At 40.2% G+C, this 15,116-nt stretch overlaps 2 protein-coding genes across 2 annotated transcripts in view; both read left to right on the forward strand.

Annotated features, from left to right (window-relative positions):
• The first annotated feature begins 1,946 nt into the window (after positions 1–1,946).
• gins4 (GINS complex subunit 4 (Sld5 homolog)) lies at positions 1,947–8,163 on the forward strand. The gene is made up of 7 exons (XM_063195602.1): positions 1,947–2,245; positions 3,190–3,276; positions 3,441–3,554; positions 6,647–6,747; positions 6,838–6,926; positions 7,059–7,149; positions 7,689–8,163. Exons 1-7 carry the CDS (start codon positions 2,165–2,167, stop codon positions 7,783–7,785), a joined length of 660 nt encoding a protein of 219 aa, XP_063051672.1. The 5' UTR covers positions 1,947–2,164; the 3' UTR covers positions 7,786–8,163.
• A 5,204-nt stretch (positions 8,164–13,367) lies between these two features.
• Positions 13,368–15,116, forward strand: part of dnah10 (dynein axonemal heavy chain 10) — a 72,624-nt gene continuing 70,875 nt past the window's right edge. The window contains exons 1-2 of the mRNA XM_063195603.1: positions 13,368–13,459; positions 13,797–13,912. Of these exons, the coding sequence (XP_063051673.1) occupies positions 13,841–13,912 (72 nt within the window). The 5' untranslated portion in view covers positions 13,368–13,459; positions 13,797–13,840. The remainder of the gene's footprint in view (positions 13,460–13,796; positions 13,913–15,116) is intronic.

The raw sequence follows: 15,116 nt of genomic DNA on the forward strand, positions 1-15,116 counted from the left end.
CAATATAGTCTGGTTTCTCTTTTCAGTAACATTTAAAGAAAAATAATTGTCAATGTATGTGTGAAATAATCTCATAAAGTGCAAAAATGTCATTCAGTGTAATGGTCCGAAATTAAAAATCACCAATACGTCCTTGAATAATTATGCAAAATGACAAACAAAATTATTTTTTCACTCTCTGGGCATAATTCTAGAAGTGTTCTTGTTATTGTATTAAAAGCACGTTTCATTACCATTTTGTTTTGATATTCAAATCATCTGGGGACTTTTGTCCGGATATTCAATTCCTTAGATGTCATTCAGTGTAATACGATCAACATGGTGCTTTTAAATCATAATAAAAAGTCACACAACAATATGTGACCCTTGGGGACCCCTTGAGTGATGATGCAAAGGGAGAGTCTTGTCCTTCAATAGTTGAACATTCTGTATTTTTATCTTGTGGTAACAGCGTCCACAAAAACAGATATCATGCAGTGAAATGTCAAAAAATACTTTTCTACTCAGATATTCATCCAAACAAGCATATTTTCTAAATAGTCATAGTAAACATTGTGGGTCAAAGTCATTGTTTTATGTAGGTGGCTAACTGTGTGCTTGTAAAAAGGTGAAAATAAGGTGAAAAGTATTTGGTCGTCCTTCAGTGTAAGAGATGTCATTCAGTGACATGCAGTGTAAGGGCCATTTCATTCAGTGTAATCAGTTCGTAATTGTATATTAAGAATCAAAACGGCAATATAAGTAGCAATATTATTATTAGATACAATAATATGATGATTCTTCTTGAAATTATGACTTTTATTGTTATTACCATTATAACCTTGTTATTACCATGTAGCAACCATATTACTGGTTCGATTCTGGGATTTTGGAAGTTGTACATGAATTAACAGAACACCCTAAGTCGAAATCCCCGAAATATGCAGGTTAACAGACAACATTTTCCTTTTTATTGTTTTAGGCCTAAGTAGTAGCCTACCTCTAAGCTTGTGATCATGGAAGTTCTTCAAAACATGTTTTAATTCCCCAATATTAAGTAAAATACCAATTATTTGACAACATTTATTTCTGTTGTCACTCAATCAGGATGTTGAGTACTGTAGTATGATGGTAACAATATGATAGCAATGAAAAGTAGCTGTTTATGTAGGCTTTTTTGCCAAGGCGTCATTCAGTGAAATGCAAATTTTTATGTGAAAATAAAGTCAAATGTTTAGCACAACACATGCGGGGTTATACAACAAATCATTACTATGTTATGTTGCTTATTTCAGTTTTTTAACGTCATCCATATGTTTTTTGCAGTAGGCCTACCAACTGTTTTACACCGTAGGCCTATTACACTGAATGACATTTTATGGGTAAAAATGGGATAAAAATGCATGTTCCTTACTATTTTCTGAACAGAAAATAACAAACTCAATCACTCTACACTCCAATGTACCCAAAAAATGTTGGAAAACGGTGTCGGGGAGCAGTTTTATTTTTTTGAGTCCTGAAAACCCTGTTTCGTCTTTGACCCTGTAGCTTTTGTGGCTGATTTAGGCCTGCTTTAGGCCTACATTGTGTGATTAGCATAACATGTGAAAACAAACCCTGCCTTTTAGGATTGCTTGTTTGTTTGTGTGCTTATGTTTGTTTTTCAATGTAGATATAGTTGGGTCTCACAGTTTTTAAGTCCAGTTGCAAGCAATAGCCTAATATTTCATTAATGGTGATAACAGTGGCTGGCTCCTCCACCGTTTGAAGTGATTTGGGCATAGGTGTTGTAGCTGATATCTGATGCAAAGAGGTTCTACCACAGCCCTCATAGAATTTATAGAATCTGTGGTTCTACCCACATACCTAGTATAGGGTTCCACCTGTGGAAGAAGATATTTGTCTGATCATGTGGGGCCGTTTAGTTACAATTACTGCGTAAATACACATAGCCAGTGTTGTGCGCAGAAGGTGCGCAATCTTGAACTCCTGGAACAAAGTTACGTACGTCACAGTCTTTTCGCGGGAAATTTCTCTTCAGGCGGAAGTAGGATCAGTGAAGTCATTTGTCAACAATGTTCTAGTACCATGGCCGATTTTACTCATTAAAACTGAGAGAGTAAAGCGAATTGAACATATAACTTAGTACTCGTTGATTGTTTTGGGGTTTAGCAGTATTTGTGTCATGTCTGACTGCCAAAGTGACCACAGCGACGAAAATGAAGATGTCATTACCCCGGCGGAGCTCATCGCCAAACTAGAGGAGGTATGGTCGAGGTTGCAGCATCATTGACGTTTTCACATGTCTGGTTTTAAAACATGCAATTAAGCAGTTGTATACTGTATACTAGTAGTAAAGTCGTGTGGTGTAAAATATTCGTCACAGTCTAGCTTCGCCGCCCCTGATTGTTCCCACTACTAGTTCACATCAAACCATTCCCCCAGTGTATGCACGTTCACTATAGCCTGTAATTACAAATTACGGATATTGCACTTATACTACAGATTCTAAAAGCGTAAATCTGACCACCACGAGTACCGGCATCCTTCTCATTGATGTGTCCTGATTGCTGATGTTGACTGTGAGTGCTTGGTGTGGTATCTACCTGACTGGTGATGTGATGAGCATACTGATAGATTTGGCAGATCATTAAGAGCAACATCATAACTGCGTACTTATTGCACTGATGTAGGCATTTTAGTTCAGAATAGCTTGTAGTACAGATGTGAATGTCAGACAACAACAATGATTTTTTGAAATCCGTACAATTTTAACACTAATGGTAAACATGGTAAAACATTCTGTCGTTTTTTTTTTGTCAATATCTGTCAGACTGCTGTCTATCAGAATGTGAAAGAAATGCTACATATCAGACCATGTTGTAAGACTAGGACCCTTTGCCCAGAATATTTCATACAAACATAGTTCTGGAGATATTTCAGTAAAAAACAAAAAAAAAATAGTATGGTATTTCTCAGACAGTGATGATTCCTAAAATGAAATGAGATTTTTAATGGAAAGAAGAAAAAGTAAATACAGTAGAGATCTGGAATTTTGGATATTGTTCTATGGGACACATTTCCCATCAAAACAAATATTTTCTCAGTCAGATCTGAGGTCAGGTGGTACATTTTCCCAAAATTTCATGATTCCAGCTGGAGACATACTTTGGCATAAATGTTTAAATTAGATTTCTTTTTTCTTCACAGGCATGGTTAAATGAGAAATTCTCCCCAGAGCTGCTGGAGCACAAGAATGAAATTGTGGAGTGTGTCATGGAGCAGATTGTGCACATGGTAAGATAATGTGGTCGGATATATATTTTTTTATAAAATCCTAAATGGTAAGCATGGTTTCCTGACAAGACAGCCCGTTACAGTTTCTCATTTAAGAACAATGACTGTATTCATTTTACTAAGTGCACAGCCGGAACATCTTAACTTGTGCGTCTGCATTACAGGAAGAAAATCTGCAGAGAGCAAAAAAAGGTGACGCCAAGGCCAACATCCATCGCATGGAGATTGACCGCATTCGCTTTGTTCTGAACAGCTACCTCCGCACTCGCTTGCAGAAGGTATACTGTAGCAACTCTATAGTCTGCATTTAATAATTATCCATAAATAATATGACATGTTTAGTTTTGAACTGCAGTCCTATACCATGTCTAACCTGGAGAGCCAGACGATTACAGTATGGTCTGGCTTTGCACCGGTGAAGCTGCATAATTAAGGCTTGAACTAATAAAACATAATGCATTTTATTCATAAGCGCCTTTCAAAACACTCAAAGACATGCATTTTATTTACAAGTGCCTTTCAAAACACTCAAAGACATGCATTTTATTCATAAGCGCCTTTCAAAACACTCAGACACGTGAGCATGAAGACCCAGTCCTCACCACCTCACACCGATCAGAGCCAAACGCAGAGTCCAGGAAACCAGCAAGAAGAAATAAGATTAAGTGGCCTAAGTCAAGTGAAGCAGAGGCATGGCGAGCATTGGATGCAGACCTGATCAAGACCCTAGAGGGATCACTGCATGGATGGGCGAAGACTAAGCTTAATCTGATTGGGGACGTTATATATCAGACATGCAAGGACAGGTTCGGCGAGGTTGTCCCCAGACAGAGGACCACCCTAAGAGAGAAGGGGAGGAGAGAGAAGGAAATCCTCCAACTCGTGCAAAGGCGGCGGCAACTCCGCAAGAACTGTAGAAAGGCAACCCAAGCTGAGAAAGAGGGCTCAAAGCCTTGTGGGAGGAGGTCAGGAAAAGACTAGCTGGACTTCGCAGAGCCGAATGTATTCGGAAGCGCAACAGGCGGAAGGAAAAAGAGCGAGCCAGTTTCTTCAAGGATCCCTTCAAGCATGCCAGACAGCTGCTGGAAGAGAAGAAGACTTGGAAGCTTGAAACCACCAGGGAGCAGTTGGAGCAGCACGTCAGGGAACAGTACAGCGATCCGCAAAGGAGCGTCCCCCTTGGAGCATCAGGATATGTACCCCAGCCTGCACAGCCAACGGCTGAGTTTAACATCATGCCTCCCAAGCTCAGCGAGGTCAGGCAAGTCGTGGAGAAGGCGAGGTCCTCTTCTGCACCAGGCCCCAATGGAGTCCCCTACAAGCTCTATAAGAACTGCCCCAAGGTACTAGAGCTGCTATGGTACCTAATGAGAACTGCCTGGAAGAAGAAAATCATTCCATCTGAGTGGCAAAAAGCGGTAGCAGTCTTCATCCCCAAGGAAACAAACTCCAAGGACATCAGCCAGTTCCGTAGCATCGCCCTACTAAACGTGGAAGGGAAAATCTTCTTCTCAGTTCTAGCCAGAAGAATGACCCGCTACCTGCTTGAGAATGGCTATATTGATACCAACTGTCAGAAAGCATGTGTGCCAGGATTCCCTGGATGCGTAGAGCATTCCACAATGATCTGGGAAGGATTCAGAAGGCAAAGAGGGAAAAGACTGACCTGCACGTCATCTGGCTTGACCTTGCCTACGCGTATGGATCAGTCCCGCACCAACTGATCAACTACGCCATGGACTTCTTTCACATGCCCACCTGTATCAAGACCCTGGTAGCGGAGTATTTCAACAACCTGCAGATGTGCTTCTCCATACAAGACTTCACTACTGGGTGGCAACGGCTTGAAGTCGGAATTTTCTCTGCAGAGAAATTTCTCCGATACTATTTGTAGCAGCATTTGAGATCATTCTCATCGGTGCAAGACAAATGGTCGGAGGGATCAACCTGCCAAATGGTCAGAGGCTTCCCCCACTAAGGAGCTATATGGACGACGTCACCTCCCTCCTTCAGACAGCAGCATGTACAGCAAGACTGCTGAAGAGGATGGATGAGCTGATGTCATGGGCCCGAATGAAGATCAAGCCATTCGGCACCTTTCACGAAGCACTGTTGCCGCCCCAGCAACCAACGCACCCGAGCACAGCTGCTAGGAAGGGGTTAAAGCCAGCAGCCAACGAACACCAAACAGCTCAACTGCCTTATTTTTCCTGTTTTTATTTTTTATTTTATTTTTTATGCTTATCAAATGTATGGAACGTATGTATTGTTGGTGCAAGCTGTTCGCTAGGAGCAGATGGGCAGTGAGACTGGCCACTCACTGTCGGCCCACCGGCTGGAGTTGGCGGTGTTGTGGTTCAGGGCCGAAACACCGCAGAGAAGGCTGGACACCACCTGACGATATCTGCTTCTGGCGTAAGGCTACAGCTACCTGCGAAGGTGGTTGAGGAAGGCACCTCCTCTGCATGCATTATGAATGTGTATTCCCTATGTTTGTCTCGTAATTGATACAATAAAGATGTTTGTATCACAAGTCTTATTTTCTCTCGCTGACCCATGGGCACCGGAGGAGGTGCGACAGGCAGCAATGCCCAGCAGGTATTAACAGCGACCTGTACAATCCTCCTGAGACACTGAACTGCATATAATGACCAATGCAGTCACAGTGCTATGCCCTCCCCGAAAAGCTTGCCTCTTAGATTCACACATTTGTGACAAATAGACTGGGAGTGGATTCCAATATGCGGACTTCCATCCTCCCTTGCTCACTTGCCTGCTTGTGACCTCATGATGATGTCACTGGCGATAGAAAAATAATTCAATAGCTTGCAAAAGCACAATTCTAATGTTGTTTTCTCATTTGCAATCGGGATGGTGAATGAAAAACAGTCCTCCAAAAGTTATTGTGGCTAGGCTGACACCTGGGAAAATTAGTTGTTTTCTCCACGGAGGCGGAGCCAGGAGGCGGGGTGAGGCCACAAGCACAAGTGGAGGACGGGAGTCTGCATATTCGAATGCACACAGAGTGTTGCGATTGAAGTACGCTTTTTGCAACCTTTCTGATCATCTCTGGTGGTGCCGTGCCAGACCAATTTGCTGCTGGGCGAGTCCGTTTAGGCTAATACGTTTTCAATTCTCCAAGTTATCTGATTTGTAAACGATACCATAGTACTTTAATCACATTACGTTTATCTGTGAAATCACTTTTATCAAGAGCTCTTGTAGAGCCAGGTAATGGGTAATGGGAATACATGACGCTCGATTTGTGTTTTTGTGATTTGTGTTCTTGCACTGTTCCTGTTGCACTCTCTTCCCAGATGTTGCATTATATGACCTAGCCACTACTAAGCAGACATTTGTTTATCTGCAGATTGAAAAATATTTTCCACATGTACTTGAAAAAGAGAAGAGTTGTGAAGAGGAAGGGCAGGCGTCATTCTTGACAAATGAAGAATCCATATTTGCCAGAGAGTGAGTATTTCTGTGGAGAGAGTGTTGGTAGTGATCGAAATACACAAATTGTTATGTTACAAATGGTTATTTGTTATTGTTGTGCCACAGGTACCTAGTTAACACAGAAAACTATCTGAATAAAGTTGCATTGAAACACATGCCCCCCAATCTACAGCATATGGACATTTTAAAAGCAGGTAAGCATTACAAATTACCTGAAATAAAATTGCTTCTCGTTATAGGTTCTTTAATTTGTGTTTCACTAATGCTTATTTCTGCCTCTCTCTCTCTCTCTCTCGCTCTCTCTCTCTCTCTCTCTCTCCCAATAGTCCCTAAGCCCTGCTTGGATACTTTTGTGTTTCTGAATGTGAAGGAGAGACAGGACAATATTCTAGTTGAACCTGAAACCGATGAGCAGAGGTAGGCCACTGTTTTTTGTGCTCAACATTTATTAAAGAAAATCTGCACTTGTGACTACAAATCTTGCATTTATTAAGACATTACAACCCTAAAGTCTTAAGATGCTGAAGATAGCTTCAGCTGAAACGTATTTTTTTCCATGCGTCCCCTTTTAATGAGTATAAGATCTGTAGTTGAGAGTGTGACTTTTCTTAAACAAATTTAGGCTACTGACATTCAAATGACTGGAATTATGTCGTAAGACGTAATATGCAGCCTGGCTTCAGAAGCTAAAGTATAACCTAGTACCACAAAATGGTTTCCTAGGCATGTTATAAGTGATACCTTGGCACATTGGTCGTATGTTAATATCAAAGCACTCGATAAATGAATCAGAATGTCTGCTGACTTGATTGCAATTCTTAGTCCATGTTGCCCATGACGCCATGTACAAGCATGACATTTATTTTCCCTTATTCAGAAGAATATCTAGCTTTCCATTTAAAAAAAACAACCTTCATTGCTGTGTGATAATTCACCTTACGCAAACTCTCTTGCAGAGAATATGTGGTGGACTTTGAAGAAGGATCACAGCACCTCATACGCTATCGTACCATCGCACCCCTGGTGGCCAGTGGAGCAGTGACACTCATGTGACAGGTGTCCTTTCTCACCACAGTGCTCCTAGTAGCCTGTAGAGCCACCAAACTTGTATTAAAGCTTTGATTGGTGTCTGAAATGTTCACTCATCCAGTATGCAGTATTCTATACAGGTAGTGAGTGATGTTTATGCATGATCTGTTTCCTATATAGTGCATTATTGAAAGGGTGAACATTTTAGATTCAGCCTGGGATGTTGGAGTAATTTGTGTCTATTACATGTACAGGAAAGTCTTGAGAAAGGCAGTCTGTTCAGAAAGTAGCCACTGTTTTCTGTATGTTGATTTTTATTTTCATATTTTACATGCAAGCATGTGAATTTTGAAACAATAATGTGTTGTATACATGAATAATTAAATAAACTTGTCCACAACATTCTTCTGTAAATCTTTTGAGAGGTACTTTTAATGGACTGATTGATGCAGTAGCCTATGAATTAATACAATACAATACAATATCTTTTATTTGTCATTGTGACAAGCACAACGAAATTGTGCATTCCTTGTTGAAGCAAAAATAAATAAAAAATAAGAATAAAAATAAAATTAAAAAATGGAATAAAAAGAATGGTATGTATATAAAAACTATGCTTTTGATGCAAAATTCAGTTCTGTGATGGCCGCTGCATAGAAACTGTTTTTCAGTCTGTTTGTCCTTGTCTTAATGGACCTGAATCTCCTGCCCGATGGCAGCAATTCAAAAAGACTGTGACCTGGGTGGGATGTGTCTCTCAGAATGCACTTGGCCTTTTTTAGGCAGCGGGTGCTGTGTAGGCCCTCCAAAGATGGAAGAGGGCAGCCAATAATGTTCTCTGCAGCCTTTATGACCCCCTGGAGCTCTTTCCTCTGTGCCACAGTGCAGCCTGGGAACCACACACAAAGACAATATGTCAATATGCTCTCCACTGAGCAGCGGTAGAAGGACACAAGCAGCTTCTGACAGATGTTGTTTTTCCTAAGTATTCTTAGGAAATAAAGTCTTTGCTGTGCCTTCTTCACAAGCCCAGTGGTGTTGACACCCCAGGTCAGGTCCTCGCTGATGTGAACTCCCAGGAAACGGAAGTCTGACACCCTCTCTACACACACCCCCTCAATCATAAGTGGCTGGATGGCAGTCCTCTTCCTCCTGAAATCCAGGCATTAACCGCAGAGGTTGGGTTAAATCAGATATGTGCAATTTTCTTGGTAAAGAGGGCCAACATTTGTCATCGCCACCATCAGAGGGCCACATGACCATGTACCTCTACGAGAGAAGCTACAAAATGATTTTTTTGTGTGTGTGTGTGTATTTATACCTGAATGTTAATGTCATTTTCACACGATAAGCAACCAAATGTTAATGCTGTAAAGAAAGAGCAGAATAGTCATGTTTACTGTAATGCTGGCACAAAATTAAATTATGTGTATCTATGGGCACACATGTGGCACCCTGCCTCCAATTGCCCATCCCTTGGGAAGATGCAAGATGTAGTTGTCATGACAGGTTTTGTATTTACAGGTCCATATTAAAATAAAGGGAATAACGATTAGTATATTTTTGGATTTTGTGATGATGTCTCCATCACTAAGCTTGTAGTTTTTGTGCTTCACTCCATCATGTGAATGAGTCAGGCATCCATATCCCAATGTTTTGGGGGGCACCCTCCTGGATTTTGCGTTCACTGTTGATTATCTTGTTATGTTGGTGTCCGAGGAAAATGTCTTAAATCACAAAGGCATGTCGTTTTACACATTTCCCTAGTAGAACAGAAATCCAAGACATCAGAAGAAAATGACCATAGACTAAAGATTAACCTATGTCCATGAAAATGACTACCCTCACCGAGGCAGAGGCCTAGTGCACAGTGCAGTCTGCACTATGGTAAGCCTTCTCAGTGTTTAATGGATGTCCCAGGTCAAACACTTAAATTGAGTTTTAATCCAATCACAGTATGCTGAATTTAGCTAAGAGTCTAAGACTTGCCACGATTGAATTAATATGGCTCAAACGTTTAAATATGTCTCAAAAGTCAAACCAGAAGTTTTTGATATCCCGATTGAACGTTAAGATGGCTTGCCATAAGTGCGGTGTTGTCCCCTGGGAGAACAGGAAGGTTGCTATGACAACCTCAAACTTTCTGTAATACAGCATTTATGAGGGAAGGAGAAACTGTCTACTACAACAGCAGCTGCATTTTCGGCTAGCATGACATAAATGTATTTGGTAGGCCTATATCTAACTTTTAGCAATGTCGCTTGACGATCCACGAGTGGAATGGATACGGCGAAGAGTATGTTCCGCATTTAATTTGACCGAACCGACTTGTTTCGAGGAACTGCTCAACCGTCACGACGGAGAAGATGGTCAGAAAATAGTACGTTTTCTGAACGAAGTAACGGAAGATGAGGCACCATCAGCCATTCTGTTTTGCAAACAGATACGAGAGGAGGAGATTGAAGTACCAGTGTGCATAGGTAAAGTGACAAACGTATGTTTTTCTCTACCATTATCTTACTCCATCCCTCGGACAGCCCTGCCTACCTACACACACCTAGCAACTCGCTGCTACTGACAAAGATCGGTGGTCCCCCGACCGCTACCTCAGTTGGGTTCTTTGTAAAAACTGTTACAATTAATGCCTCTTCAAACAACCTTGTCAGTCAAACATAAAACTCTATGCCTACAATAAACACAAGATGATAAAAATAAAGACAAGACTGAAATAATTGCTTTTGGTTTTGAAGATGGAAGACAGACCTTGGTGTGGTGTGATGTTGGACAGTAATCTCAGTTTCAACACACATCTAAAACAACTAAATCTGCTTTTTGGCACCTTAGGGACATTTTGCATGTTAACAGGATGAGGAGAAGTTAATCCATGTTTTCATTACCTGTATCTGTTGACTGTTGCAATACCCTATATAGGCCTACTATACATTACATTATAGTCTCCCCCAAAGGTCAGGCAGGTGCAACTAATCCAAAATGCTGCATCAAGACTTCTGACTAAAACAAAGAAAAGAGACCACCACTCCACATCACTCCAGTAGGCTACTTAGGTCATTGCACTGGCTTCCAGTGAGATTTAGAATTAACTGTAAAACTCTTCTGATAGGTCTAGGCCCTAAATATCAATATGATTGAGCAATATCATTCTAATCGATGTCGTAAGTCTTCAGAATCTCCTCTACTGGTTGTGCCTAGGGTGAGGTCTAAACAGGCTGAAATAGCATTTAGTCGTTATGCAGCAAAATGCTGGAACCAACTTTCTGTCCAAATTAGAACTGACCCAACAGTATCTTTTTTTTTAAAGGAAATTAAAAACAGCTTTATTCTCATCCGCCTTTGGTGATAGTTACTGGTAATTGCACATTGATCTATGACAATATATTTTTTCTTCTCTTTTCTATATTCTTTAGGACATTGAATGACATTTATGTATGTGCTATATACATATTTTTGATTGATGTATCTGTAGATGTTCGAATAAAGTATGGTTCTGTAGCACCTGCCCATCCATCCCCTGACCATATGTGTTCCGCTCTAGATAAGAATAAATGGGACACTGAAGGATCACGGTTTTCTGAGAACCAGCAGGAAGAATCAGCTGGCAGTGTTGACGATGAAGAAGGACAATCAGTACCTGTAAGAGAGCCATTATCATTTGCAGCATTATGTATCTTAAACTCTTCCAAGTGTAGAAATGATACGGCCCTAAACTTTGGGACACTGACACTATTCATCTTTATGGCTTTGTAAACCAACATTAAAACAAGATGCGCTTTAACAGCCGACTTTCAGAGGGCATTTACGTCCCAATGGTGAATGGTGATGGTATTAATGCACAATTAGGGACTAAATAATGGGACACACCATCAAATCAAGCTTTCCCTTTTGAAATCTTAATCCAGTTACTTAAGTTCCATGACACTACCATCACTATGCCATCATACAATCATTCCTTCCATTTTCAATACCATTTCCCTACATCGATCTGGTACAAGCTGGTTTCAAATGCATGGTGGTGTATAGAACCAAAATGATGAAAATTCTGTTCATGTCGCAACAATTATGGACATATTACAAGATAGATTCAAGATTCAAGAGTTTATTGTCATTATTATGTCATTATTATTTCCATGATGCTTGGAAAAATGTTAAACCTAATGCCTAATGAAAGACCCATGGAGCATGTTGCCTTCAAATTTCTGAAATACCAAAGTACTGCTTCAGTAGAGTACCGGTTATAATAATTCCATAACTGTTATTATGTATAGGGATGCACTGATCGGTATCGGCTCCCGATACTGCTCATTATACTCGTACTCGTACTCGTCAAGCACTTGCCGATACCAGCTATGAGTACTATTACTCAAAAATATGCAAAATCTTGTCATGTTCTGTGGACTTGAAATCAGCATGGAAAAAAGTGCCACCTCATACATTTACTAACATTTAAATCTACATGGAAATGGACAATACAAATATCACAGGTGGAAAAAAACAAGGCCATGCATATATTTTCATTGTATTTTGGTGGTAAAAGGTATCGCTATCGGTACTCGGTATCGGCAAGTACATTAATGTACTCGTACTTGTATCGGTTTTCAAAAAAGTGGTATCGGTGCATCCGGGCAATTCCATGGAAATGTCAACCAGACCATGAAACAAGAAATTGTCTTTTATTTGAAAAATATAATATCTAACATGACACCAAGGCCTCTATATTACAGAGGTACTTAAGTTGAATCGGTATGTCATATGTGGGTCCCTCCATACTCAATATTTTAGCTTAAATGGTCAAAAAAGTGTGATTTTGGGTGATTTTGCGCAATTTTGTACTTTCTCGACAGCTGACATTTAGGCTATGCTAAAATCCATGAAATAGCAAAACACCACCCATCTAAATTCTTATTTGGGAACTTAAGAGATAGTTCTAACTTGTATACAGAGTTGTTAAATATAATCAAAGGGTTATCATGGATTTCTCGAACATATAAAATGTGCATTTCAGACGCGTCACATCCATAACGAAATTCTGTCACATCCATAACGGTGAATTTTCTCCCCCCAAGTCTGCATAAAATACACAATATTGAAAACAAAGGTATTTTCATGTTCAACTAAGACTCTTTTATCAAATGAATATCTACATTTGGACATTATCTTAACAGTTTCACAGATTTTGATTAAAATGTTTTATCACCTGAGAAATATTGGTGATTTTTGGAGTATTTTTTCTGTCACATCCATAACGCATGACTTTTTTGGCATTTTCTTGTGCTCTACATGTACTATGGGAATTATTTTCCCCCCATCACTTCTCCTATATGGGAGGTCTTTAAAACATGTAACACTTCTTGTGTAACTGGGAAAGAATAAAAACTAGCTCAGTCATTAGTTGCCATTTTGAGTCCAAATGTCACATCCATAACGCTGGAATTGCCCATCCCTAATTATGTACTCTTGGTTATGTTTGACCATAGTTTTGAAACAGGAGTTCTCTGGTTGGATTATTGGTGAAGATGCATGCATTCGACTTTCATTGATGTGTTTCCTCACATTTTTCTTTCAATTTATTAGAGGTTTGAAATTCAAGTTGTGTACCACATTGAGCTTCATGTGTCAATCAACCATGTCTCTGAGAAATTTCTCAAGTCCAACATCTTCTTCCTTCTTCGTAACACCAAGGGTAAGTTACCAGAGCATTAGTATTCCCAAACAGCTTGTAAACTGTTCTGCCTGTTGCGCCATATCAACATGCCTGTGCAGTGTTACAGTAATTGAAGTTCAAATGTCAATGATTTGCAACGGAAATGTTGATCAATGTTACATGCATGAATCAAAATTGAATAGTCGTTGCTCACCAAACATATGCTGAACGATCGAACCTGATCCCCAGTTTGGCAACCACTGGTGTAAGGAGTCATGCAGATTAAAACAATCCAGATTGAAGCATATGTGTTGTGTGAACCTAATGTAATTTTTCTGTTTCCTATTTTACTCATGTTTTTGCTTGACCTTTGTAGAAACCATTTATGAACCTGTAGACATTAATGAGGCCAACGTGACCATGCCAAAATTGCTTGAGTTCGGGATGCTGAATGGACATTCCCTGTCAATGCTGAAGGATGTTGTCAGTCACGTATGTACCAACTACCTTTGGCCTAACCTTTTTAAGTGTATTTTTATTGTTGTGTTTCATTTGTTGTGCTTTTTTGGTTAAATGTGCTACATGTAAGCTACACAGTAAATTAATCAATCAAAATGGTTCCATTATGTCACCAAAGATTAAGGAAACTGAAGTCAAAAGATTTTAAGATGAGTTGTAGGCAACTGGACTAGATGAACTGGATGAATGAGATTATTCACACACGCTTCAAACTGAAATACTGAGTTCATCAACAGCAGTATTAAATCCAGAAATTTGTCATTGTAAATTTGTGTAATTGTCTTCCCCAATCATGATTGAAGATAGGCTGGCATGTGTTGTGTGGAATGATGTTGTAGTCGTTTGCCAATTTCCTCCATGTATTCTCTCTGGTGTAGTCACACATCATCATCTACTGTATTTCTGTCAGATCCACTCTAGTTAAAAATGAGACGGGAAACAGAGATATATTTCAGAAGCTTTATTTCTGAATGCATGCATTTGTGTTTGGGGGTATGGCTCTGTTCGGAGGAAGTTCCCCGGCTTCTCCATGAGCTCCATGGAAGCCAATACAGGGAACAGCAGCATCCTCAGGTGGTGTGCCTTCCATTTAGCTGGAAAGGCGAAATACCCCCTAGAACAGAGCAAGCAACAACAACATGAAATTGCTTGACAATGATTAGTCTGGTGGAGCAGGGGAGGTGGTGGGAGCAAAACAAGCAAATGACAGGAAAACTTGATCAGGAAAACAGGAAAACAACAGGAAAACAAATTCGACAGGAAAACAAATTCGGTAGTTTAAATAAAGCATGCCAAATGTCAGCATCCAATTGCGAGCTGCAGTAACCAAAGCGCAGCTGATTAGTGGAGAGTTGTATGGGTTGGGTCGGCGTCAGCCAGTAGGCAAAAGGGCGCGTTGACTACGTGGTCTGCCAGAACTAACACAGGTTGCTCGATTTTTCAATGTCAACTGTATTGTTGCATCTACCACATTGATTCTCTAAAAGATGAACAGAATGGTTTGGAAGAAGGATATTTAAGTAATTTATTGGTGGCATGGATGTTGTCTCTTCTCCCTGGTTTGGCAAGTGTTTGAAGCCATGACTTCTGAAAATGAATGTGTATGGCACTCTGCTAGTGTGTGGACTGTGGAGCAAGGCAGAACCAAATTCATCTGGAGACAGCTAGGTTAGAAATT

The sequence above is a fragment of the Engraulis encrasicolus genome, chromosome 3, assembly GCF_034702125.1.
Source record: "Engraulis encrasicolus isolate BLACKSEA-1 chromosome 3, IST_EnEncr_1.0, whole genome shotgun sequence".
NCBI lineage: Eukaryota > Metazoa > Chordata > Actinopteri > Clupeiformes > Engraulidae > Engraulis > Engraulis encrasicolus.

Bases quoted from the DNA above. Each gene is read 5' to 3' on its own strand.
- gins4 (XM_063195602.1), top strand. From the start codon at position 2,165: ATGTCTGACTGCCAAAGTGACCACAGCGACGAAAATGAAGATGTCATT. The intron at 6,748-6,837 runs GTGAGTATTTCT...GTTGTGCCACAG, and splicing joins GAATCCATATTTGCCAGAGA to GTACCTAGTTAACACAGAAA. The intron at 6,927-7,058 runs GTAAGCATTACA...CTCTCCCAATAG, and splicing joins TATGGACATTTTAAAAGCAG to TCCCTAAGCCCTGCTTGGAT.